Source organism: Sporothrix brasiliensis (genome assembly GCF_000820605.1).
Source record: "Sporothrix brasiliensis 5110 chromosome Unknown Cont20, whole genome shotgun sequence".
Classification (NCBI taxonomy): domain Eukaryota; kingdom Fungi; phylum Ascomycota; class Sordariomycetes; order Ophiostomatales; family Ophiostomataceae; genus Sporothrix; species Sporothrix brasiliensis.
In genome coordinates, this window is record NW_024467139.1 from 5,087,419 (window position 1) to 5,112,716 (window position 25,298).

At 61.8% G+C, this 25,298-nt stretch overlaps 11 protein-coding genes across 11 annotated transcripts; 4 read left to right on the forward strand and 7 right to left on the reverse strand.

Annotated features, from left to right (window-relative positions):
• Positions 1-1,300: 1,300 nt before the first annotated feature.
• SPBR_08974 (bicyclomycin resistance protein) lies at positions 1,301-3,047 on the forward strand (the record flags this gene model as incomplete). The annotated part of the gene is made up of 2 exons (XM_040767100.1): positions 1,301-1,809; positions 1,916-3,047. The coding sequence occupies 2 exons, from the start codon at positions 1,301-1,303 to the stop codon at positions 3,045-3,047; spliced, it is 1,641 nt and encodes a 546-aa protein (XP_040617335.1).
• A 128-nt stretch (positions 3,048-3,175) lies between these two features.
• Positions 3,176-5,193, reverse strand: SPBR_08969 (aldo-keto reductase; the record flags this gene model as incomplete). Its single annotated transcript, XM_040767095.1, has 4 exons — positions 3,176-3,355; positions 3,408-3,581; positions 3,659-3,971; positions 4,181-5,193. 4 exons carry the CDS (start codon positions 5,191-5,193, stop codon positions 3,176-3,178), a joined length of 1,680 nt encoding a protein of 559 aa, XP_040617336.1.
• Positions 5,194-6,628: 1,435 nt separating this feature from the next.
• On the reverse strand, positions 6,629-7,817 carry SPBR_07417 (uncharacterized protein; the record flags this gene model as incomplete). Its single annotated transcript, XM_040765671.1, has 2 exons — positions 6,629-6,939; positions 7,049-7,817. 2 exons carry the CDS (start codon positions 7,815-7,817, stop codon positions 6,629-6,631), a joined length of 1,080 nt encoding a protein of 359 aa, XP_040617337.1.
• A 688-nt stretch (positions 7,818-8,505) lies between these two features.
• SPBR_07073 (Major Facilitator Superfamily protein) lies at positions 8,506-10,140 on the reverse strand (the record flags this gene model as incomplete). The annotated part of the gene is made up of 2 exons (XM_040765327.1): positions 8,506-9,817; positions 9,890-10,140. The coding sequence occupies 2 exons, from the start codon at positions 10,138-10,140 to the stop codon at positions 8,506-8,508; spliced, it is 1,563 nt and encodes a 520-aa protein (XP_040617338.1).
• A 564-nt stretch (positions 10,141-10,704) lies between these two features.
• On the reverse strand, positions 10,705-13,386 carry SPBR_06611 (uncharacterized protein; the record flags this gene model as incomplete). The annotated part of the gene is made up of 1 exon (XM_040764867.1): positions 10,705-13,386. The coding sequence occupies one exon, from the start codon at positions 13,384-13,386 to the stop codon at positions 10,705-10,707; it is 2,682 nt and encodes an 893-aa protein (XP_040617339.1).
• Positions 13,387-14,008: 622 nt separating this feature from the next.
• On the forward strand, positions 14,009-14,985 carry SPBR_07610 (uncharacterized protein; the record flags this gene model as incomplete). The annotated part of the gene is made up of 3 exons (XM_040765864.1): positions 14,009-14,261; positions 14,320-14,418; positions 14,495-14,985. 3 exons carry the CDS (start codon positions 14,009-14,011, stop codon positions 14,983-14,985), a joined length of 843 nt encoding a protein of 280 aa, XP_040617340.1.
• Positions 14,986-15,189: 204 nt separating this feature from the next.
• On the reverse strand, positions 15,190-16,846 carry SPBR_07064 (uncharacterized protein; the record flags this gene model as incomplete). The annotated part of the gene is made up of 3 exons (XM_040765319.1): positions 15,190-15,380; positions 15,469-15,838; positions 15,899-16,846. 3 exons carry the CDS (start codon positions 16,844-16,846, stop codon positions 15,190-15,192), a joined length of 1,509 nt encoding a protein of 502 aa, XP_040617341.1.
• Positions 16,847-17,986: 1,140 nt separating this feature from the next.
• On the reverse strand, positions 17,987-19,410 carry SPBR_07237 (uncharacterized protein; the record flags this gene model as incomplete). The annotated part of the gene is made up of 2 exons (XM_040765491.1): positions 17,987-19,270; positions 19,372-19,410. 2 exons carry the CDS (start codon positions 19,408-19,410, stop codon positions 17,987-17,989), a joined length of 1,323 nt encoding a protein of 440 aa, XP_040617342.1.
• A 27-nt stretch (positions 19,411-19,437) lies between these two features.
• SPBR_07784 (uncharacterized protein) lies at positions 19,438-20,193 on the reverse strand (the record flags this gene model as incomplete). Its single annotated transcript, XM_040766038.1, has 1 exon — positions 19,438-20,193. The coding sequence occupies one exon, from the start codon at positions 20,191-20,193 to the stop codon at positions 19,438-19,440; it is 756 nt and encodes a 251-aa protein (XP_040617343.1).
• Positions 20,194-20,980: 787 nt separating this feature from the next.
• SPBR_07614 (uncharacterized protein) lies at positions 20,981-21,955 on the forward strand (the record flags this gene model as incomplete). Its single annotated transcript, XM_040765868.1, has 1 exon — positions 20,981-21,955. One exon carries the CDS (start codon positions 20,981-20,983, stop codon positions 21,953-21,955), a length of 975 nt encoding a protein of 324 aa, XP_040617344.1.
• A 503-nt stretch (positions 21,956-22,458) lies between these two features.
• Positions 22,459-24,817, forward strand: SPBR_06711 (uncharacterized protein; the record flags this gene model as incomplete). The annotated part of the gene is made up of 2 exons (XM_040764967.1): positions 22,459-22,889; positions 22,951-24,817. 2 exons carry the CDS (start codon positions 22,459-22,461, stop codon positions 24,815-24,817), a joined length of 2,298 nt encoding a protein of 765 aa, XP_040617345.1.
• Between the last annotated feature and the right edge of the window lie 481 nt (positions 24,818-25,298).

Consider the following 25,298-nt stretch of genomic DNA (forward strand, 5'->3'; position numbering starts at 1 on the left):
CTCAAACGCTCGTTGGCCCAGACTTTGCATAAATAAACAAACCAACGAAAGCAACCGAAGCAACGCACCCAAAGCAAGACACCACTGAGGCCGATGTACCATTGAGTCGACGAAAAAGGCAGCTCATATGAACGTCAATTAGGTGTGGTGCATTCATGTTTTACGTCTACGGATTTATTTTATTATCTGTATTGAGATTTCTCATATAAACGTTAATAAAAAGAACCCGAGAAACTGAATTACCGACGTTTCATTAGAACACAACTGCAGGCAGCAGCAATGCTCCAATCATTGCACCATGGCCGAATCGAGTCTGGAACACACGTCCAGTCGTTCTCTCGCAACCTTCATTTCCAATCTTCATCCAACTCTCATTTTTATTCCTGCTGCCTGCGGCTCCATACTCTTCGCGGCCAGATCATGACGGATCCAGGCGTTGGAGCAGTCGCATACGTCGGAGTCGTCTTTACTCTTACTTTGCTCTTTACTCTTAACTGGTAACGTCTTACTTGCTGCTCTTTACTTTCCAGCAGCGCCTAATCACATTGCCTGTTACAGCAAGCCACTGGACATGAAGTGCCTCCTCCGGAGCCGTGTCGGCACACGCTACCTCTGTACCAGTGGTTCCACGCGGGGTTAGCTGCCGGAGACTGTGAGAATGTACCGCGGAGAGACGGTGCATTACGTCCAGACGCCTCGTGAACTGGACGAGTCGTGTGCAGCTTTATGAGCAGCCAAGGCCTGTAAGCTGGTCGGTGCGGCCCTGGCCGCTGACCCGCTGCCACGAACGCATAAGCTTTTTCAGTGGAAGGGTTTAGTGGTTCAGGTGGTCGCAGTGGTGCTTCAGAGGCCGACCGACCGAGGCATAGCGTCTGACATACGTCCGACCTCGCCGACGTTAGCGCGCTATCTCCACGACTGAACCCCCTGAAGCGTCGGCCGAGAGCGGCCAGAGCAGCCAGAGCGGCCATGGGCTCCGACATAGGAGAGGAAGATCACGGTGCTTAAAAATAAAATAAAATAAAATGACAGTAAACAAAACAAGGATACATTTGGGGTCATTGTTCTTCCAGCCTGGTGACAAACTGTGCTCGGATTACGAGGGTGGATTTGTCGGCTGTCCGTGTCTGTTTCCTTCGTCTGTTGCCGATCTTCTTTTGCATTTACACTCGTTTGTTTCTTCCTCGACCCTCAGGTGCGATGGCTGACATACAAAAGACCCGTCCAGACGACACTGTGACAGCGGATACGACAGAGGATACGACAGACCGCCGCCACGGCAGCCGACAGAACCACAGGCATGACACAAGACGACTCGGTGACGAGCACGCGGACGATGGACGACGCACACCGAACGGCAGTCGACGCAGACTTGGAAAAGGGCCAGCCAGAGCAGGACGAACCGACAGCACGTCCTGGCAAGGAAGACGGCCCGTCGCTGGAGACGACACCTGTCCCACCCCCCGCACACGACAATGATGCAGGCCGGGCAACAACAAGCACGCGGTCGCGGGCCCTGTCGGCCGTGCCGTCCCTCACTCGGTCTCGGTCACGGCCGCGGCCACGCTCGCAGGCCCCTTCTGCGGCCGACCAGCACGACCCGGCGTTCCTGGCCAAGTGGGACGGCGCGTCCGACCCGGACGACCCGCACAACCTGTCGTCGGCGACCAAGGCGCGGTGCACGCTGATTCTCGGCCTGCTGGCGTTCACGGGCTCGCTGGGCACGTCGATCCTGACGCCGGCGGAGCCGCTCGTGGCGGCGGAGCTGGGCATGGGGACCGAGGAGACGGTGCTGCTGCTGGCGCTGTTGTGCTGGGCTTCGCGCCTGGGCCCGGCTGGTGTGGGCGCCGGTGAGCGAGGCGTACGGGCGGCGGTGGTCGATGCTGCCGGCGGTGCTGGTGCTGGGCGTGTTCAGCGTGGGGTCGGCGTCGGCGCGGACGGCGTCGGCGCTGCTGGCGACGCGGTTCCTGGGCGGGCTGTTTGCGTCGGCGCCCATCAGCAACGTGTCGGCGGCGCTCGGCGACATCTACGCGCCGACGACGCGCGGCGTGGCCATGGCCTTTTATTCGGTGTGCGTCGTCGGCGGGCCGTGCGTGGCGCCCGTCGTGGGCGCGTCGATTGCGTACGACGAGCGCCTCGGCTGGCGGTGGGTGCTGTACGTCGAGGCGCTGGTGGCGGCCGTCAGCGGCGGCGTCGCGCTGCTGGGGCTGCCCGAGACGTACGGCCCCGTGCTGCTCGCGCGCAGGGCGGCGCGGCGGCGGCGCGCCACGGGCGACGCGCGCTGGTGGCACCCGCACGAGCAGGAGCGCGCGCGCATGACGCTGCGGACGCTGGTCGGCCGGCACCTGGGCCGGCCGCTGCGCATGTTCGTCACGGAGCCCATCGTGGCGTGCATCGCGCTGTACGCGTCGTTTGCGTACGCGCTCGTCTTCTTGGCGCTCGAGGTCTACCCGCTCGTGTTCCGCGACGCGCGCGGCTTCGGCCCCGTCGCGGCCAACCTGCCGTTTCTGGCTTTGTTTGTCGGCGCCGTCGTCGCCGTCGGCATCAACATTGCCAACCAGCCGCTCTACGCCCGCGCCATGGCCCGCCAGGGCGACGGCCGCGCCGTGCCCGAGGCCCGCCTGCCGCCCATCGTCCTCGGCGGCCTCCTCTTCAGCGCCGGCTTCTTCTGGTTCGGCTGGACCGCCGAGGGCCCCGGTTCCGGTCCCGGCCGCAACCCGGAACACTGGTACCACTGGGCCGTGCCCACGGTCGCCGGCGGCTTCATCGGCTGCGGCTTCAACGTCGTCTTCCAGCAGTGCCTCAACTACCTCGTCGACTCCTACGGCCCCTATGCCGCCAGCGCCACGTCCGCCAACACCGTGCTGCGCTCGCTGCTGGCCTGCGGGCTGCCGCTGGCCGCGCGGCCCATGTTCACCCGGCTCGGCGTGGGCCCCGCGGCGAGCCTGCTGGGCGCCGTCTCGGCCCTGGCCCTGCCGGCGCCCATTGTCTTCCGCGTATACGGGCCGCGGCTGCGCGCGAGGTCCAAGTTTGCACAGGATGCGTAGTGGGGAGTTGTCATGGGGTTCGTCAGGGGATTCGCCAGGCGGAGTCGTCTTTGATACCCATAGATGTGATTCGTGTCATTTGTCTAGAAACGTGGAATACATTGTGAATAAACTGATCATGCTCCTCGCTATGCTGTGTCTATGGTGTTGTTTTTGTCGCCGCCACCGTCATCATCGTCATCGTCATCATCGTCATCATCGTCATCATCGTCATCATCGTCATCATCGTCATCGTCATCGTCATCCTCGTCATCCTCGTCATCCTCGTCATCCTCCTCACCCTCCTCACCCTCCTCACTTAAACTGCACTTTCGTCGGCCGAAACAGCTGCAGCCCGCCCTCCACCAGACTCGTCCGCACCAGCCGCAGCTCGCCCCGGTCCTTCATGGCCACCGTCCAGAGCACGCACCCGCAGTGACCGCAAAAGTGCTTCTCCTTGGGCTGGCCGCTGCGCGTGCCTTCGCGGATGGTGTAGATCTTCCAGTGCGAGAGAGGGTCCTCCACGACGACGTCCTCGACGCGGTATTCGGCCATCTGTGCAGGCAGACGACGTCAGTCAGCGGCAACATCCTGCAGAGATGAGATCAATACAACACGGCAGCAACACATACAACCTGGTAGTCACTGCCCCCCGTCCGCTGGCAGTCGGTGCAGTGGCATTGGATGACGCGGCGCGGACGGGCGGTGAGCGTGTATTGGATGTGGCCGCACTGGCAGCGGCCCCTGAAGGGCGGTGCTGGCGGCTGTGCGGGCTGCGCGAGCTGTGCGGGCATGGTTGGTCCGGTTCGTCGCGTCGCCTGCGTGCATCTCTCGTTTGCCGTCTTGCTTGCCGCCTCCCTCGTGGATGCCTCTGTTGACGTCGGGTCGGTGACAGCGCCCAAGGTGGGATGAGGTCCACAGCGCTGGCCAATCGCGCACCACTGGCTGCCAGGCCTGTCATCACTGAAGCGAGTGTGCGGGTTGTGCGCTAGAGCCTTCGCTGTCGCTGTCAGATTTACAGCGTCCTGCCCTAAAATCCAACGTGCAGAGAGTGGATGACATCTATCACGGCGGTCCTTTCATTCAATTCATTCTTATACTCGTAGCTTTCTGACCGTCCACCGCCTTCTCACTCTTCTCCTCAACGCACCTACGCCTTCTTCGGCGTGTCCCGAAACAGATTGTGAACATACGACGCTGCGTAGCGCTGGCCCACGACTTCGGTCGCCTCGATCGCCTTGCGAATCGCAGCGTCCTCCTCGTCCGTCAGCGTCACGTCCAGCGCGCCCATGTTCTCGTCGTAGTACGCCGTCTTTTTCGTGCCGGGGATCGGAATCACCATGTCCCACTGCCGCAGCAGCCACGCCAGCGACAGCTGCCCGCTCGTGACGCCCTTTTTGGCGGCCAGCGCCGCCAGGTCGTCGACGAGCCGCAGGTTCTTGGGGAAGTTCTCGGCGGAGAAGCGCGGCGCCAGCGACCGAAAGTCGCCCGGCTGGATCTGGTCGACGCTGCGCAGCTGGCCCGTCAGCATGCCGCGGCCGAGCGGCGCGTAGGCGACGACGGCGACGCCGAGCTGGCGGCACGTCTGCAGCACGGCAATCTGCGGGCTCTCAATGTCGAGGCTGAAGGGGCTGTACTCGACCTGCACGGCCGCCACGGGGTGCACGGCGTGGGCGCGCCGGATGGTGTCGGCCGACACCTCCGAGAGGCCAATGTGCCGGATGACGCCCTCGTTCTTGAGCGCCACGAGCGCCGCCATGGTGTCCTCGATGGGCGTCGTGCCGTCGACGCGGTGCACGTAGTAGAGGTCGATGGCGTCGACGCCCAGCAGGCGCAGGCTGCGCGCGCTGGCCTCGTGCACGTACGCCGGGTCCGAGCGGATGACGCCGCTGCCGTCCGTCGCGTTGGCAAACTTGGTCGCCAGGAAAATCTCGTCCCGCCGGCCCGGGTGCGCCGCGAACCACCGGCCCAGCAGCGCCTCGTTGTCGCCGTACATGTCGGCCGTGTCCCAGAACCGGTTGCCCGACGCGTACACGTGGTCCAAGAAGGCCAGCCGCTCCTCGTCCGAGGGCCGCGTGCCGTAAAACACCGACAGGCCCATCAGGCCGATGCCAACGGCCGTCACCTGCGGGCCGTTGGTGCCTAGCTGGCGGGTGGGAAGAGGCATGTTGGGGGGGATGTTGTGGGTGATGTTGTGGGTGATGATGTTGTGCGGAGTATGTTGCGCGTCAGGTGCCTAGAGAGTTTATGGAGTGTCGATGATGATAATGCTGTTGATGAGACAATCTCTACTTCCACCAGGACAAGTCTGTATTTATACTTTTTCAGTCGACGACGACATCCCCTCTGGCGAACCAGGACCGCCTCATCATCGAGCCGTTGGAATGGACGTTGCATTGACAAGCGTGCCCATGTCCCCAGACAAAGATCAATGTTCTGGCTCTTACCAAGCATGCTTGCTGCCGCCCACTCAGCAGGCCCTTCTTTGTACGGCTGCTCAAAATGCTGGCGCCGTCAGCAGCTCGCCATCAGCAGCTTTGTTTCTGGCTATGTTGTGTGGCAAGTATCGGCCAATTTGGCCAAGCCCGTTTCACGACGCTGTGGCCTTCTGGAGTTAGGAGATTCGTGACTAGTGGAGGCTACATCCTAGGCCGTACAACGCTCAGCCCTTTCCAGTGTCGTCGTTTCCTGCCGGACATAATATCTCGGCAAATTCCCAAAAGAATGACAGCCATGACGATCGGGGCAGGACTGTCCGGTTTCTATACTATATGTTGTATGTCGTACAATACTTGCTATCGAACGTATTCTATCCTTGGGTTGCAGTCGACCCCGACTTCAGGTAGTTTAAACGCCCCTTACGACCGAGATGTCTCACGTCTCTAAAAGTCATTCTGTGTGCTAAACGATCCACTCGGAGCCTTGTTCGGATCTAGGCCTTAGTCTATTTGAATGATAAAGTATACTGCAATGTCTCTTTTTTGGTGGTTATTTCCACGGCATTTTTTTATTCTGGAATATTTTACATTATTTAGTCTCATTCTCTCGACATCTTGCGACAGCTTCGACAGCCTCGACATATCCTCCCCTATTTAGCATGGATGCTGTACTTAGTACCCTCCCCTCTCAGGCCATCTGGCGTGGTGACAACGTCTGTCGAAGGCCCAGCCAATGGGTCCACCTTATGTCGGGCTTTTCCTAATTCTGGCGTCCCCAGATTTCGGATTTACAACACAGTTGTTCCATGTCCGATCCGCCGCCGCCCCAGAAAACGTTTGTCCAACGTCGGCCAGGCACAACGGCTCTTGCAAATCCGACGCTCCCTTCGTCGTCTGTACGACCGGAGCCGTTTTTTGATTCTTCATTGTAAGCTTGTCGTTCTGTTTCTTCATACGTTGAATAATTTTGTTTCGCTGGCATCAGCAATTTCGTGCACTCAACCCGTGTCCATGGACTTAGCAAGCAGTGTCTGGATTTATGAAGGCGCGAAAGCACGAGGCAGCGAGAACGAGAGCAGATCCAACATCCGATGATCAACCACGACATTGTCGCCATATATGTAGATACATCATCTAAAATGAGACGCGTGATGCAGACGTCTTCTACCGAACTTCTGCGGACGGCGCAGGATCAAAGCATTCTGAATCTCCCCCGCAGCCTGTCCATGGTCTCATTCTCACGCTCATGTTGAAGCCACCGCCGACGTGCGTCTCTCTGTTCGCGCTCTCGCTGCATCTGCCGCTCCCGGTGCAGTCTCTCGAGTTCGTCTCTTCTGAGGCGTTCTTCTTGTCGCGCCATTTTGTCTCGCTCCCTCTCTCTTTGGTCTGCTTCTCTCCTTTCCTGCTCGCGCTTCTTCTCCCTTTCGCGCCGTTCTCGATCTCGTCTTTCTCGATCTCTCTTGTCGACAGTCTTCCTGTCCCGGTTAGTCGGTCCCTCCCTCCCGTTGGCTGCCACATCTCGTGTGCGCCCCTCTTTCTTCCACTCCTGTTTCTCTGCCACGTCTTTCTTCACGGCCGTCTTACCTTGTCTCTCCATTCTCTTTTGTGTGGCCTTTGTCTCCTCGTCCAGCTTGAGGTCCTCCATGTCTCGCATCTCCGCCTCCTGGCCATCCTCCTCTTCTCCGTTGTCATCGTCACCGTCGTCGTCACCGTCGTCGTCGTCACCGTCGCTCACATATGTCACCGCAAACAGCTTCGGCCACGTCGGACTCGCCTCGACGACAAAGTGCACAAACAGCTGCAGCTCGGTCGGGTCCCCCTCGTGCCGCTCCAGGGCGGCCAGCCGCACGTGGAGAAACACAAAGGCATCCTCTGCGCTTTTCAGCGCCACGGGACACCGGTCCCACATGTCCCGGAACGCCCAGAGCGTCCACGGCCGGCCGGGTTCCAGCGCGTACGCGTCGCGCACGAGCTCCAAGATGCTCGTGCCGTGGCGCGCCGTCGCCGTCGCCGTAGCCGTCGCCGGGTCGGTCGGCCGCGGGGCGGCCAGCAGGGCGGCCGTGTCGTCGCACAAGGCCGCGAGGGGCCCCCGGAGGATGCGTGCGGCGAGCGCCTGGGTGGTGGCATCGACCGCCCGCAGGCCGAGGACAAAGGTCGGCCGGCGCACAAAACGGCCGGCGCGCATGTTCGCGGCCACTTTGTTTGCGTGCGACAGCATGTGGTCGGGGATCGGCGGGCCACATGTCGGCACGATCGGGTCGTGGCTGCGACAGCGCTTGTACGGGGCGTCCGGCGCGGCACGCCGTTGTGGCCGGTCCGCCGCCGCCGGCTCTTGATATTGTGTGTCATGCATGGTCGTACCTAACTGTTGTGTGTTTTACTTTGTAGGTCGGAAAGTCGTGCTTCTTGTGTGGACGTAGTATTTACTTGGCGTAAAAAATGGATTTACAGGCAAAGAAGCGTTGCGACGACTGTGCTTCTATAAAGTATTTTCAGAGACACAACGAGGCCCATTTGTTCAAAATACGGCGTCCAAGTCTTGAGGCCAAAGACTGACGATCAAAGGCGTATGAACATCTTTATTATGGACTGGACAAAGACATTGGACGAAACAATGGGCGAGGCGCTGCGTCTATTCATAGTCGGCCGCTTTGTATGTCAACAACACCATTTCATTGTTCTTCGGGGGTGCTTTGACCTTCTTGGCTCCTTTGATGCTCGCAGACGCTTTTGCATCGAGTCACGAAGCATTGTCTCTCTTCTTCCTCGCCTCGTGTCACTTGTGTCCTTGGTTTCAACAAAACGGCAATGCATTGCCAAAGACTGTCATGAATGTACGTATCTATATGTATTTCGCTCGAATAACTGAGATATGTCTATGAGGTTTGCATGCAAGTCTATGTTGGCAGGTATTAGTGGATTAGTAATAGTTTCCATGTCTCCATGGCGTCTCCACGACTTCTCTCGACTCGTCTCCCGCCCCTCACGTCGTCACCACTTCCACCGCTCCGCCGCATTCTCACACGCTCACCGCATCGCCCCTAAAAGTTCACCTGGAAGCGCTTCGTCGTGCGGATCCGCTCGCCAAAGACGTAGAGGACGACCGCCAGCGGCAAAAAGGCGACGGCAATGAAGCCCAGCACCGAGTTGCCCCATCCGAAGCCGAGGCGGTCGTACATGGCGCTGCCGGCGAGGGGCAGGACGGTGGCCATGACGCAGCGCAGGATGGTGCTGGAGGCGGTGACGGAGGCGGCGTAGACGGTGTAGGCGTCGACGAGGTAGAGGGTGCTGGCCATGTAGGTGATGATGACGCCGCAGCCGAGGAAGCCGGTGCCCAGAATGGGAACGATCCAGTGGGTGCGGGCCTCGGCGGACCAGCCGTACCAGAAGAGGCCGACGGGCATGAGCACGCCGCCGACGACGAGGGTGGGCAGCAGGTACTCGGGCTTGGGGCCGGTGCCGTTCTTGGCGGCGAGGTAGACGACCATGCGGCGCGAGACGCCGCCGCAGAAGAGGATGCCGAGCACGCAGCCGACAAAGAAGCCGAGCGTGACGAGGCCGGAGGCGCCGCTGCCGAAGCCGTACTGGTTGCCAAAGACGGCGGGGAAGGTGGTGAAGCAGAGGTACAGGTAGCTGTAGACGACGGCGGCGTAGAGCGACTGCAAGAAGACGACGGGCACCAGCAGCATCTTGAGCGGGCGGCCGATGGAAAAGGCAAAGTGCTGGCGCGGCGTGCGGCCCGAGTCGAGCTTGCTCTTGTAGCGGACGGGGGGCGCACCGTCTTGTCCGGCGGCGACGGCGGCCGCCTTGTTGAGGCGCTTCGTCTTCTTGTCGAGGATGACGTAGGCGTACGTCTCGGGCAGGACGGCAATGACCACGAGGGCCATGGCGCCCGACAGGATGGCCATGAGCCAAAAGTCCCAGCGCCAGCCGGCCGCGGGCGTCAGGTAGCCGCCGATGATGGGCCCGATGGACGGGCCCGAGATGAAGCCCATGGCGTAGGCGGACATGGCGCGCGGGCGCTTCGCGGCCGGCACGACGTCGGCGATGCTGCCGGTGCCCAGCGTGACGGGGCACGAGCCGCCGACGCCGGCCAGGAAGCGGAACACGACGAGGGCGGCGAGGTTGGGCGAGAGGGCGCAGGCGACGTGGAAAAGCAGGAACCAGATGATGCAGATCTTGTAGAGGGGCGCGCGGCCGTAGAGCTCGGACAGCGGCGCGATGACCATGGGCCCGCACGCGTAGCCCAGCAGGTAGATGGTGGTGACGAGGGCGCCGACGGTCTGGTTGTCGGAGCCGAAGAAGCGCATGATGTCGGAGGCGGCGGCCGAGCTGATGGTCGATCCAATGGGGCTGCGCAGTTAGTGGTGGACGGGACGGACGGACGGACGGACGGACGGACGCATAAGACAGACGGGGACGTACGATAGCACCGTCATCAGCGTCACCAGGGCAATGGTGACGGACTTCTTGCGCGCCGACCAGTTCATGGGATTCGCCGGGTCGTCGGGGCCGTCAAAGTCGACAATCGTGAAGCCATCTTCGGTTTTGGGGGCTGGCTTCTCGGCCGCCTGCTCGCTGTTGTCGACAGGGGACTCGGGCGTGTCGGGCACCGCGGCGGCTTCGACGTCAATGTCTGGGTCGGGATCGCTGTGGCTGGCCTTTTCGGAAGACATGTTGCCGTCAGAAAACGTGGGGGCAGGAATATAAAATCTCACTCTCTCTCAAAAAGAAAAAAGAAATCACAAAAAGAAAATAAAAGGAAAGAACAGGGTCGGAAGAATGATGAAAGCAGACACAAACCCTTTCTTGGCACGACACGTTGTGTTTTATTTTATTGTCTTCTGTCGTCTGTTTTGTCGTCTGTTTTGTCGTCTGTTTTGTCATCTGTTGTGTGGTGGCCTCCGTCCTCCGTTCTCCGCCTGCCGCGGAGTTTCCGTGGCGCAGAGCCGCCTTACAAATGGCACGCCCATGTTCATCCGTACCGTCAAGAACGGGTATAAAATCGGATTCCCTGATTTGCTTTGAAATTGCGAGACGTGTCGTCTTGGTTATTTGTCACTTTGCGGCAAGTTTGGAGAGTGGGCATCAGGACACTACATGAGACTCGCCGTGTCCCGTCCTCACTCCACACACAATGTACAATGTAGTCTCCTGCCATGCTGTTGCGTCGTCACCGTAATCTGCGCACAATACAATATACAATTTGCTACTATACATCTCGTCCCCCCCCCCCCCTCCTATACATACAAGGACATGTCCACATTGGCGAGCAGATCGTCCCACTGGAACTGGGCCAGGTTGTCGAGGCCGTCAAAGTGGAGGGCCAGCGGGTTGTTGTAGAGGGAGTCGTAAAAGGAAACGTCAAAGTCGGTGTTTGTGGGCGGCATGGTGGTCGTCGTCGTGGCCTCGAGGGGCGGCACTGCCTTGAGCGTGTCCATCGCGTCCATCGCGTCCATCGCGTCCATGGCCTCCAAGGCCTCCATGGCCTCCATGGCCTCCACGGCCCTCGGCGGCATCGCGGTGCCCAGGACCGCCTCCAGCAGCTGCGGCCGGTGCTTTGCCAGCAGCTGCGTCAGCGACGTGTACAGCTCCGCGGCCGCGGGCGAGTACGGCCGCGCGTCGGCGACGATCTGCATGGCGGAAAAGGCCGCACGCGTGTCGACCGCCGACGGCGACGACGCCGCGTCCTCGCCGTTGTCGGCGCAGAGGTCAATCATCAGGACAATGGTGGCCAGAAAGACGCCGTACAGCACGCACGACAGCCGGCTCTGCACAAACGGGTGGCCGGCCGCGCGCCGCCGGATCTGCGTCTCGGCGTGGATGATTTGGCGGGCGGCGTCGATGCAGACGGCCCGCGACGTGGTGGACGCCGCCGCGACGGACGGCCGGCGGGCCGGGTCGGGATGCTTGAGGACGCAGCCCGTGTGGTTGCCCGTCTGCCGGCGCCAGGACGTGAGGTAGGAGAGGTGCAGCTTGCAGCGCTGGGTGTGGATGAGCGAGTGCAGCATAAAGGCCTGGATGAAGTGGCTGCGGTGCGGCCGGCCGTGGCTGTTTTTGGTGTTGTTTTTGGTGTTGTTTTTGGTGTTGTTTTTGGCGTCGTGACCGCCCGCCTCCCACCCCGTCTGCTCGTACGTCTCCATCCGCAGAAACGGCGGCATGTCCCGCAGCATCGCGTCCAGCTCGGCGTCCGACGCCAGGGCGCTCTCGCGGTACTGCGCGAGCAGGGACGCCGCGGCGGCCGACGACGACGCCGGCCCGCCGACAAACTGCGTCGCCGAGACCATGGGCATGCGGTCCACGATGCCCCGCGCAATGTTGGCCAGCCGCACGCGCTGCAGCAGGTACGACATGTCGGTGGGCACGTCGAGCGGCAGGCCGTGGATGGGGTCCGCGCTGGCGGGCCCCAGCTGGTCGTCGTCCATGTTGCGCGGCTCCCGCACGCGCATCATGTGCGGGTGCGTCTGGTAGACGCCGACGCCCGGCCCGCTGTTGCGCGCCGCCAGCAGCCAGTCGGTCGACGCCAGGTACCACCACGCGCGCCGCCCGAGCTCCTTTTCAAAGGGCGTCGTCAGGGGCTGCGCGCCGCCGCAGCTGCCGCCGCTGCTGTGGCTGTTGTGGCTGTCGTCGCTGCCGCCGCTGCCTTCCTGGTCGATGCAGTGCAGCCCCAGCTCGCGGCCCAGCATCAGCGCCGTGGACACAATGTAGCGGTAGCGGAACCCGACGCCCTCGACGTTGCTGATCAGAAACATCAGCGTCACCACGCCCTGCAGGGCCGACAGCGTGGGCGGCGCGGGGCCGCGCACGAGGGCCTCGAGCAGGTGCACGGCCGACTGGATCCAGTACGGAATCTGCCGGGCGGCCTCGCCGCGGGTGGCAAAGAGGGCACTGGCGTTGCTGTCGTAGCTGCCGCCGCCGCCGCTGCTGCTGCTGCTGTCCGCCTCCGGCGTGTAGAGGCACGCCCCCGTGGCAATCATGGCCACCACGAGCAGCACGTCGCCCAGCGCCAGCTGCGCCCCGTTGTGCCGCTGCACGCGGTCGTACACGCTGGCCACCAGCGCCGGCGTCGTCGGGTGGTGCACAATGTGGTAGAAGCTGCCCACCGTGTGCAGGAACGTGTCGATCAGCGCCGTCGTCTCGCTGTACAGCGGCAGATGGATGTGGCGCCGCGGCGCCCCCAGCCGGTCGCCCCCGCCGACGATGCTGTAGCTGAACTCGGGCGCCGTGGGGATCGACAGGATCGGCGCAATCTTGAGCGCCAGCCCGCTCTGCTCAAACTGGTTGGCCGCCGCCGCCGCCGCCACGGCCGTCGTCGTCGAGGACAGCGCCGACGGCGACCCCGTCGCCGACGCCGACGACGGCTGCCCGAGGTCCGCGTACGATCCGTTGCTCATGGACACGCGGTCGAGGTGTGTGACGACGGCGCACATCGGGCCCATTGCGTCGGGCGCGACAGCCGGCGACGGACGAGGCCGCGGCGGCGGCGACGGCAGCCGCGGCGGCATGGCCATGGCCTTTGTGGCCGGCCGGCCCGTCGACGTCGACGTCGACGCGTCCGTCCCGCCGTGGATGCGCCGCTCTAGGTCCTCGGCCAGCCGCCGCAGACGGTACACCTCGTCCAGCAGCGCCTGGTTGCCGGCGTCGTGTCCGAACGGCGTGCCCGTGGTCTGCGACGACGGCGAATGCTGGCGCGCCGGCAGTGGCGTCGGCCGCACCTCCGCCGGCCCTGCCACCGCCATCGGCACCGGCATCTCCACGGGCCCCTCCGCGTCCATCACGCACGTCTTGCCCCGCGACACGCAGTTGGTGCAGGGCAGCGGGCGGCTGCATCGCAGCTTGCGCACGCGGCAGAACTCGCACGAATAGTGGCCCTTTCGGGCACGGGCGCTGGGCGCCTGGCGTGTTTGTAGTCGAGGCGGCATGTTTACGTGTTTGGGTGTTTACGTGTTTAGGTGTTTCCGTGGTTCCGTGGTTCCTTGTCTCAGAGAGTGTCGTGTGGGTTGTCCGCGGATGGTTGTGTGCAGGCGCAGGTGCCGTCGTGGGAATGCCGTTTGGATACGCTCGCACTCCGTATAAGAGATGGCGACGGCGGAAGCTCCGCGGAAACTCCGTGGGACGTCAATGAGTAAAGTGGGGCTGGACGTTATGTCGCTGACAAACGATTGTTCTCGGTTTACACTAGAGACTACCCTCATTTCCAACGCGATCTGGTACGGCATGCATCGCTGTTCCTTGTTTCTCTTCTTTTTGACTCTTTTGTCTGTCTTCTCTCCCTCTATGTTGCTGCCGTACTCCACCTTTGATGAATCCACGTGATGCAGATCAGAGCAACATTGCTCTGATATACTGCGCCGCAGAGCGTAGAACGACTGCCGTTGTTATATACAAGTCAACATTCTGCCTAAATGTGAATGCCTAATGGAGCAGCGTCCAATGCTCCGAATGTATCGTTCTGCCTCGTTTAGATCGTGTCTTCCATCATGGCTCTCATCATGGCTCTCCACCTTCTGCAACGAATCTTCGTGGCGGACCAAAGCATCCAAAATGGCCGCATCGCATCACGACTTTGCTGACTCCGAGTCGGCTGCGTTTCTTGCCGAGGAGGGCGGTGTCAAGCGCGAGGAGAGGCCACCGCAGACCAGACAGGACACCTGGACGGGCGGTTGGCACTACGTTCCGTATGCGTCGCTGGCCGTCAACGTCCTTCTGTCGCTCTTTATTCTCTTCGCGTCGTCAAAGGCCACGACCGCCGGGCCTGTGACGGCCATTCTGCCCTCGCAGGCCATGTTTGGAGACAGTAGGCGTCCGCTTCTCGTCACGATATTGCAGTCGTTTCTGTCCCCGCTGACCAGCAGTCCCCACCAAAAAGGTCGTCTTCCAGCCGGACGCCAGCTTCGACGTCGATCCGTTTGGCCCCGACGAGATTGACAGCCCCTGGTACGCTCTGGCGCCGCGTAGGTCCTTTCTTCCCCTTGCTCACGTTCCGCAAGCACCTCCGCTCACCCTCACCCACGCCACCCCTCCCTGTAGCCGGCAAAGGCCACATTGCGATTGCCGATCCCGCCGCCTGGGCTCTCGCCGGTGGCTTCCCGCTGTCGGGCGATGATCTCGCCACCACCACCACCACCACCACCACCACGACGTCCCCGCCGCCCGCCGAAGAGTACACCGTCGCCCTCTACCACCAGCTGCACTGCCTCGCCGCCCTCAAGTCCAAAATGGTCCGCCTGCAGGCCTGGTACGCCAACGCCTCCGACAACGAGTACCTCCGCTTCGCCCTCGGCGAGGACCAGGTCGCCGACCGCCACATGGACCACTGCTTCGACTACCTGCGGCAGACGCTCCTCTGCCACGGCGACACCACGCTCGAGGGCGCGCGGCGCGTGCGCACCGCCACCGGCCACGAGACGACCGTGCGCGGCGTCGACGGCTGGGGCGTCGTGCACGCCTGCCGGGACAGGGAACGCATCTATGCGTTTGCCGATGCACACCGGAGCCGCAACGACACGGGGATTGAGTAGTAGGGGGGGGGGGGGGGTGGAGGAGGGCTTCCACGATGACGGTGTGCGTTATGCGTTTCTTATGGGAGACAAAGTGAATTATTACCTGTCAAAGTAGGTTTTGATGATTTTATTCCAAACAAGTCAACAATACAACTTTATCCTACAAGGCGGTGTGAGGCTGCTAGACACGGAACAACGTCATGCCTGCCTCCGGGGACACGGCTACAGAGTATAGAAAAAGTCTGGGTGCCGATCGCCGAGCTCCTCGATGCCCTTGACGCGCAGGGCGGCCCGCGCCTCCTCGCTCATGCTGCGCTTGCGGCGGTTCTCATGCTGCAGGTAGAGGCGCGTCAAGACGGTGAAGAGCAGGCCAACACAACACAGCGCCAGCGACGACGCCTGGCCTTTGTGGTCTGCCTTGCGTTAGTGTGGAAGAAGGTCAAAAAGTGGAAAACGCTCGACGACATCCACATACATCAACATGATGCACCGAAAACTCACAATAGGGCGGCGTGTTGTAGGCCTGGTTGGCGCCAATCGACACACACTGGGAGATGACGTTGAAGAGCGCGAGCGACGAGCCGCGCCGGGTGTATCCGGCAAAGGAGATGGTGGCCCACGACAGCTGGAGGACGATGTTGGGATACACGGAGAACGCAACGAGGCAGGTGGCAAAGAAGCGCACTTTGGTGTTGGTGGTGCCGATCAGGATGGCATAGCCGACGATGCTGACGGCAATCGAGGCGCCGAGCGTGGCGCTGCGCGCGTTGGTCACGTCGGCGATGCGGGCCCAGAAGAGGACGCCGACACCGGCACAGACGTAGACGATGACGGAGAAGAGCTGCGCGTTGACGGAGGTGTAGCCGAAGCTCTGCGGTTGTTAGAGGAGAGACGAAAGCAGCGAGGACCAACGGAGCGCACATCAACGTACCTTGATGATGGCCGGAAGAAAGTTGCTCATGGACGAGACGCAAAAGTGGCCGGCCGACGAAATGACGGCCATGAGCCAAAAGTGCGGGCTCACGAGGATCAGCGGCACGCGCGTCCACCGGAGCTTGTACTCGCTGTCGCCGACGTTGTGCGCGGCCGCGGCGCGCACGACGATGTGGGCTTTCTCCTCGGGCGCAAAGCCGAACCGGACCTTGTAGGGGCTGGGCGGCAGGAACGCGAGGACCACAAACGCAAAGGCGATGGGCAGGATGCCCTCAATCAAAAAGATCCAGCGCCACGCGCGCCAGCCGTGGGCGCCGTCCAGGTTCTTCTCGATGCCGTAGGCAATCAGGCCGTTGAAGGCGCCGGCCACGGTCGACGTCGAATAGAAGATGGCGCTGCGCGTGGCGAGCTCGTTGTACTGGTAGAAAAACGACAGGTAGAAGACGGCGCCCTGGACAAAGGCCTCGGCCACGCCGATGAGGAAGCGCAGGGCCAGCAGGGCGCCGGCCGAGTGGATGACCACGCTCAAGGCCGTGAACAGGCCCCAGAGCACCATGGCGCCAAAGAACTGCCACGGCGGGCCAATGGCGCGGACGAGCAGCGTGCCGGGCAGCTGGAAGACGATGTAGGACACGAGGAACATGGTGGCCGCGTTGGAGTAGGCCTGTGCGCTGAGGCCCAGCTCCTCCGGCATGCCCGCGACAGCCGCGTTGGCCAGATCGGAGCGGCCCATGGAGGCAAAGAAGTAGACGCTGGAGATGACGGGCAGGATGAAGAAATCGAGCTTCCACAGCACACGGCGGTCCAGGGCCTTGTATTCGGGCGTGGTGTCGCTGTCCCAGGCAGCCGTGTTGATGCCGGACTCAACCTGGACCTTTTCCGGGCTGGACGGATCAGGGACGGCCTCTTCGACCTCATGCGTTTCGTTCTTTTCCGTGGACGCCATGGTGAATGGACAGGCGTGGCAGACGAAGAAAGTGATGGGTAGACAGGGGAGACAGGGGAGGCGACAGAGGGCAGACAGGTGTGGAAATGGTTGAGACGGGAATTTCAAACAATACGGATTTGATGAGATCAGCGCTTGCCGCACGAGTCCTACAACAAGGACGAAACCCCGGGCATCGGGGACGGCCTTTAAGTAAAGACGGAAAACACCACCAACCACGAGGACATCATCCGGTACAAACAATCAAAAAATACGGGAAAGAAAAGAGAAATGCCAATACAAGCGAAGACCACCAAACCCATTGGCCAAGAGACCGGCCCAGAGCGATGGGAATGCGGGGAGGTCTGACAACGGGTCGTCGTCGATGCGAAATTCGGCTGGCCAAGAAAGGCAAGGAGGCAAGGAGTGACATGGAGAGACAGCAAGTGGCTAGGAGACTGGCGAGTGGGTGATGCTATCTGGGGAGGGTTCGTTCGGTCGTGGGGATTCGAGAAGATGAGGCAGCCGGAGACATCTGTGCTTGCCCTTGAGTTTGAGTGACTCTCTTAGGTGATCGATCTGACTTCTTGTGAAGACATTTAGAAGGTGCCTTCCGCTCGTCGAGGCAAAAGGCTCAATGCCCTATTGTGAGTCTAAAAGTCAGCACGAGACAACCTTCTGTCTTGATTTTGCTGTTGATTTCCAGCTCGGATCGTGGCGAAAGCATCTCACCACCTTTTCTCCCCTCCGAAAGACTAGCATGGAGTTAACAACCCCGTCTTGATCAGCAAAATCCGGGGAACAGAATCATGGGGTAGCTAGTGTCATGGTCAACCGGGACTAGACCAAGCGAATTTCGCTTCACTCCGTGGCTGTCTCCGCACATCCCATGAAGCGAATCTCGGCTTGCCCAAGTCAAGCGTCGAGTGGGAGCTGCTTCCCCAGACACACGCAAGCCTCAAGACACACTTGTAACAGAGCATCCAAAAAGAGAGGAGAAAGTTGTACCGGTGTACAGTACATGTCGTATCTTGAAATTGCGATTGGCTTTACATAACCCGCAGCGCCTAATCCTACAGGCGTCCTCAAAATGTGAACAATGTGAACAACACAGTCTCATAGCCTCTGCCGTAGCGTCCGAGTCGTGCCGAGGACGTTCCATCACTTCTTAAGCACAAACATGTCACTGACCCAGCCATACGCGCGGTTCAGACGACGTCCAGCCCGCCGCGCCACCTCGTACGTCATCTTGCCCCGCGGGTGAGGCTCGTGGAACTGGATGCTGCGCTCGACGTCGAGCGCCGTGGGGCGGAACTGCCAGACGGAGCCGTACAGCTTCTCGGCCTGAAAGCCCGTGGAGGTCATGGCGTGCAAAAAGTCGCGCCAGGGGACCTCACCCGGGGTGGAGGTGACGTCGGCATTGAAGAAGAGGGTGCGGAAGACTTTGATGGCGCGGGCGTCGACCGGCACGGTGGGCTGTGTGTCTTGGACGACGGGCTCGGCATCATCGAGTGAGGGACCGGCGAGGTCGTCCGTTGGGGATGCTGCTGCCGCTGCGGCCATACCCTTGGTCTTGGTCTTGATTTTGATCTTGGCCTTGTCTCTGGACGACGACGCGGCGAGGCGTCCCTGCGATGGCTTCTCGACGAGACCAAAGTAAAACGCAGACAGCGGATTGCCTATGCCGATGCTGCCACTGGACGTCTTGTTCGCCGGTGCCGCTTCGTTCTTTCCACCTTTCCCTTTCCCCGGCGTGACCGTCTCCACCCATTCGGCGGTGCGCTGCATGATCCGCGGCTGCAACAAGAGCGTCTGTGTCGCGGTGCCGGTCAGATCACCGGCCTTGACGTACATGTGGCGGTCGACGCAGGCCCAGAACGCGTCCAGGTTGCGCTCTGCCTGCCGCAGCGCCTCGGTGTTTTCCTTGGTGCGGCGCTTCTCGCAGGGATACGCAAAGCGGCCGCCGGTCGGTGTGCCGAGTCTGGTGGCATCCGCGAGACTGTTCTCCTGCACGGCCGCCTGAATCCTGGCCATCGGAGCGTGCTCGGCGTCAACAGCGCGCTCGACCGTGTCCTTGTACCGGACCATGTGGTTTTCAAAGCCACTGGACCACGGCTGATAGAGGTCGATCTGGGCCAGGCACTGGGCCACAATCGAGAGGTCGCCTATGAATGCCGCGACGTGGGCCGACACAAGGCTCTTGGCTTCGGGCTCCGTCTCGATCAGGCGCTCCAGCTCGTCCACGGCCGTGGTCATGCGCAGCAAGAAGAGCTGCTGCCCGTCCTCCCAGAGCGTGCTGAACTGGAAGGTGAGCTCGGCAGCGACACTGCTGCGCGCAGCTGACCGCGACTGGACGGCAATGTGGGACGTCGTCTTGTTGGGCGGCGGTTCGCGCCAAAAGAGGTTACGCATGGGCGGCGAAGCGGGGACCACCACCTTGAACTGCTGCAGGGCCCCTTGGCAGCTTGCTGCAGCTGAAACTGAAACTTGAGAAGGGCGAGGAGATATTCTTCCGGGAGAGGGCCGGGCGGATGCCGGCCGCATACCTTTGTTGAAGCTGCTGCAGCGTCCTGGACGGACGCCATGTCGACCTCGTGGAGCACCAGCGCACATCAGTCAATCAAGAAACGCAGAAGGCGTTCCTGGGCCTCGAGGACAACGAGGCCATCGCCCGGGATCAACTGGGCTCGCGTGAATGTCCAGTTGTCGGCGTCCTCGTTGTCGTCCCAGCTCACCAGTGTGCCGTAGTCTCTGTCCATTGTCGGCGAGTCGGGGTCGCCATTGAGAATCATGGTCCACTCGTTGAGGTAGACACGCGACAATTTGTGCGACACGACGCCAATACGCATCTGCTCGTCGTCAGCGGCGGCGAAGAGGCAGGGGTGGTGGCGGCCGCGGGCGTTTATGAGCAGCAGCAGAGACCGTGGCTTGGACAGGTCGTCCTGGTTGATGTAGGGCCACATGACCGCGTCACGGGGCTGCAGCAGCTTCTTGCCGCGGAAACCAGGCGCGTCTTGCCGCAGAGTCTCGAAGTCGGGACGGTGCATGGCGGCCATGCCGGGCCAGGCCTTGAGCAAGACGGCAATCCGCTGCGCTCGCGTCTTTTTGAGCCACCGCCGCTGGAGGGTCTCTTCATGGCGCTCGACAATGGCACGAAGCGTGGCAAAGTCGGCCAGGACGTTCTTGCGGCGCGAGTCGGCCTCGCGGCGGACTTCGTCGGCGGACTTTATCAGCGGAACCGGCAAGTTCATGGCCTTGAACATGGCCTCGGGGTTGTTGTAGATGTTGTCGGCATCGCTGTCGGCATCGCTGTCCGAGTCGGGCAGGCGTCCAGCGCCGCCAAATGCGTAGTTGTCAAAGTTGGGCATCACGTCGCGGAGACACAATTCCACTCCAGCGTGTGAGTTTGGTGTTGCGGTGAAGATGGCCTGTGGCACGAATTACTGCCAGAACGACCGAAAGCGGACCGTTACATCGGGGCCCAAGAGCCTACCAACATGCAGTTGTGGGTCGCGTGAGGTGTCGACGTGATGCTGAACAAAATGAATTACAAGAGTCCAGAGATGAAAATGTACGGATTTCAGTTTTTCTCTACGAAATGCAGCGTTGTTTGACACCCCTCCAATTGCTCTTTCCTTGAGACTTTGGTTATGCCCAAACGCGTTCCTTCCTCCAAGTGGCATATCCTTTCGGTGGATGGCACCTTCCAGTGCGAGTACCGTGTTGCCAAAAAGGAAAGTGCGTTTGGTTGTGCCTGCACATGCACCTACCTCAAAAAATCTTTGTCACACAAATCGTATGTCGCGAACCCCGTTCCTTCCCCAGCGGCGGAGTTCGCGACGAAGCGAGATTCGCTTGGGAAGGAGGGGCCTGGCCATTAGCGGGGCAAGGCCGCTGGAAGCAACAAGCCAACAACAGCACTACAGCTCAACCCCCTGGCCGAATCGGCATCGGTGTTTCTGGCAGCGCCGTTTGCTCCGTCTGGCTGGACCACGCTACAATTTTGTTATCGTGCTGCCTGTATTAAAGATGAGAGTCGTCATGACGGCTGACGAAGAACGACGACGGCCGGCGTGAGCAGAGTCCCCAACAACTCACAGCCGAGGCATTCGACGACCAAACCGCCGACGCATTGCCTGCAACAAATCCCTCGCGATGGCACTGGACCGCCGCTTCACGACGAGGGATGTGCCCGCCAGGTTCCTGGAGGCCGTGTTTTTGACGGGCCGCGTCCCATGGCGCGTGGCCCCCGCGGACCCGCGCGTGGCGTACGGGCTGTACGTGCCGCCGAGCCAGTACCACGCCAAGTACACGGCGGACGCGACGGACGACGACCAGGCGGACACGGCCGACGACCGCCTCCCCCTCGTGGTCTGGGTCCATGGCACCCGCCGCGATACGAGCCCCCTCTCGACGGAGCTGGCCGCCTTCGCCGAGGCCAACGGGTGCGCCGTGCTGGCGCCCTTCTTCCCGGCCAACATGGACGGCCCGCACGACCTGGACGCGTACAAGGTGCTGCGGTCGCAGACGCTGCGGTCGGACCGGGTGCTGCTGGCAATCCTGGACGAGGTGGCCGCCGTCTGGCCGGGGATTGCCACCGAGGCGGTGTACCTGGGCGGGTTCTCAGGCGGCGGGCAGTTTGCCCACCGGTTTTTGTATCTCTACCCGGAACGGCTGGCGGCCGTGGGGGTGGGTGCACCAGGGCGGGCGACGCGGCTGGACAATACGCAGAACTGGCCGGTCGGCATCAAGGACGTCGAGGCTGTGTTTGGGCGCGCGGTCGACAAGGCCGCCGTGGCGAGGGTGGCGATCCAGATTGCCATCGGCAGCGAGGACAGCGCGGTGCACGGCGGGCCGGCGTTTTGGGAGTGGCTGCGGGCGATGAAGGCCAAGGAGGCCACGGCCGTGACAAAGGCAGGACAGGACAAGGGCGGCGAGAAAGCGTCGACGTTGCCGACGAGCTTCGGCAGCCGGCTGGACTCGGCGACGGAACTGCATCGCCTGTGGGCAGCCGACGGCATCGCGTCTACCTTGACGGTGGTGCCGGGGCTCGCCCACGACAATGCTGGCGTGCGGCCGCATATTTTGGAGTTTCTCCGGTCGAGGCTGGCGGCTGATAGAAAACAGTGACGAGGGAACGAGTGTTGAGTCGACCGTCCTTGTGAGTCGACCGTGGCGGCGACGACATCGGCATACTTTACGTCTTTGCATCAGTATATGACACTTTTTGGAAACAGTTTCTTTTGGCTTTAGTTTCCGCTTATTCATATTTTGTATTTCCATCTTCGCTTATGTTTACCTCTCTCTTTTAATCTCGCGTTGACAATGCTTTGTTTTCAATTATGCTTGCAATCTCACCCGCTAACTACAGGGGCGCCCCAAATATTTCGCGGGACCTAGCCGCGGCAATTTTAGGTTGCTTGGAGGGGACAAACTCCACTAAACCCCCTGGGGCAAGGCCACTATTAGAATCAGGATCAGGCCTGACGCCTTTGTCTCCTCCCCGCTGTCGACAAGTCCTGCATGGCCGAACACCACGCCTCCATGGCCTTTTATTTATGCCACATCGCCCTCCTAGTCATGAAGCGTCAACGCGAAGCAGTGTGATCCTGTGACCATTACGAAACAGCATCATGGCCCACCAGCCAGAGACCCCGATGCACTCACCAGCCATGCCGTCGTCGTCCGCTAAACGCTGCTCGATGGCATGCACGACGTGCCGACAGGTGAAGCTGCGATGCGACGCCGCCGAGCGATACCCGAGCCCCTGTTCGCGGTGTGTGAAGCGGCGCAAGCCGTGCGTGTTTGACTCGGACTTTAAGCGGCGGCCAGTGCGCGGCGCCCTGGAGCGGCTGCTCGAGGAGAAGGAGCAGCTGAAGCAGATTGTGGACTCCATGGGCGCGGCGGCACACGGGACGCAGATCCATCCGACTCCGTCGCAGACGCAGTCCGAGGCATCGCCAGCCGTCATCGGCCTCTCTGACGACTCGCCGGACGACACGCCGGGCTACGACCTGGACGGCGTGCGGCTGAGCTTTGCTGTCGTTGACGATCTGTTTGCGTTGTGAGTGGTCCATCCAATCTACATTGATGGACAACGGAAACCGTCTTACTGACTGTCCAAGCTACGTTGCCGTCTTCCATCCGATGCTGCCCATCGTGGACATTGTCAGCGCGTCCAAGACCCCAGCGGACGTCTGCGCCGACAGCGAGCTGCTGTTCTGGACCATTCTGATTACGGCCGCGCAGAACCATCCGCAGCACCGCGCGGCCGTCTTGGAGCCGCTCGTCACGCCGTACCGTCGTCTGCTGGCGGACGCGCTTGTCCAGCCGGCCCGCACCGTCTACATGACCCAGGCGCTGCTCGTGCTGACGTCCTGGCCGCTGTCCGTGGACCGGCAGCGCAACGACCCGAGCTGGTACTACTGCGGGGTGGCGACCAGCTCGGCCGTCCACCTGCGGCTGCACGAGGCCGAGGCGCTGTGGTGGTACTCGTCTGTTGGGGGCAGGGAGGAGGTGGTGACAGGCCGTGGCGGCGCCGACGGCGACGACGGCGACGACGGCGACCGACAACAGGCGAACGCGGCCCGGTACCGCACGTGGCTGGGTGCCTTTGTGGTCAGCAACGCGCTGGCCATCGACATGGGGCTGCCGCCGCCCATGGCGTCTGTGGCATCGCTGGCGCCGCATCTCCATAAGCAGCTGCAGCTGCAGCTGGGCGATGGGATGTCGGATGCGTTTGCGGCGCGCATCGAGCTGCAGACGATCCTGTTCCGCCACGACACAGTCCTGAAAGACACGGCGTCCATGTCCATGTCGACGTCGACGTCGGCCACGCTCTCGTCAAGGAACCCCGTCCTGGACGTGATGGAGCGCGAGCTGGACGCGTTTGAACAAAAGTGGGCGACCGCCGAGGGCAGCCAGGAGCGACGAGAGCTGCCGTTTCTCATCCACCTGGATCTGCTGGCGGCACGGCTTCGGCTCCGCGCGCCGCTTCTGATGCCACGGCCGGCCGTCAACGAGCCGGACTTGTTGATCGAGGCGGCGTGGCAAAAGACGATCCACTACGCCGGCCGCATTATCCAGCGGATGGCCGCGTTTTACGCAGACGGCAGCGATGTCGAGCCAGCGTCGTGCTCCGCCAGCGCCAGCGCCAGCGACAGCACCGCCCAGACCCGACGACCCCGTCTTGTGATTGCGGCCGCGAAGCGCTGCCTCCCCAAACACTACAGCCGCGCCATGCTGATGGCCGTCTTTGCTCTGCTCATCTACGCCATGCTGCACCCACGGGAAACAGACGACCGCGACGAATCGACGGCCCGCGCCCTGGCCGCCGCCAGCCAGGCCCTCGACCTCATCGACGCGCTGGTCCGCCAACCGGCCGACGAGAACGGCCGCTGCGTGCGGATCCTGCGGCTCGTCGCCCACTATGCCGACGACCCGCGCGTCGCCAGCGCGTTCGCCGACCACTTTGCGCGCGCGCTGGCCCCGCCCGACACGGACCTGATCGAGGTGGGCATCAAGGCCTCGTGGGTCGTCCGGCAGCGCGTGCGCCAAAAGTACCTCGAGGGCCCAGACCGCGAGCTGCCGTGCCAGCAGTCGGAGGCGTCAGCGGCGGCGGCCCGCCGAACCATTGTGACGCGGTCGGCGACGGCCAGCCGGCTCCTGGGTGCGGACGCGACGCTGGCAGAGCCCACACAAGGACGCACTGCGGCCGTGTGCGAGCAGAATAACACGGCCGTTCAGCATGCGGCGCCGATGGACCGGTCAATACGACTTCCGCCAGCACAGACAGCACCGCCCCCACCACGCTACGCGCAGGATGCTGGACCAACGTGCCACGGCGGCACACAGTGGGAGGCGGACAGCACGCTCGCCGAGCAATTCAGCCACGCCTTCAGCGACGAGGTATTTACAGACTGGAACGCCTGGTTTGACGACGCGGATGATTTTATGAATTTGTTTCGCGCGCCGAACTGGAATTCCGTGTAGGGAGCGAGGCAGTGACACAGTGACACACTGCGACATACCAGTTGATATGATAAAGAATGGCTCAAGACAATGACAATGCACACTTCGCTGGCGCTCCACAGTTACTGACTGGTTGTCGGCTTGCCTGTTCTCGTTGCTTCCCCGCACACCGCATCAGCGCCAAGAGCTGGTGTAAGTCGCTGGGCCCACTTGCCGAAATTCGCTTCCGGCACCGAAAGGCTCCTCGCACAGACATGTCCTGTCCAACAAACCAGAAGGGAAAACATGAGGGAGGGGGGACGCAGGACAAGGAGAACTTCTCAGACGACGTGAAGTCCTGCGGACATTTGTTAGATTACTGCTCAAAAGTTGGCAGCAGCCGACGGGCGCTCAAAAGTCCGGGCCGATCATGGCAGGAAATGTGAGACGAAGAGGAACGACGAGAATGTCAACGCAGAACGAGACAACACAAAAGCTTCAAATAGGAGCTGGACACCGCTGT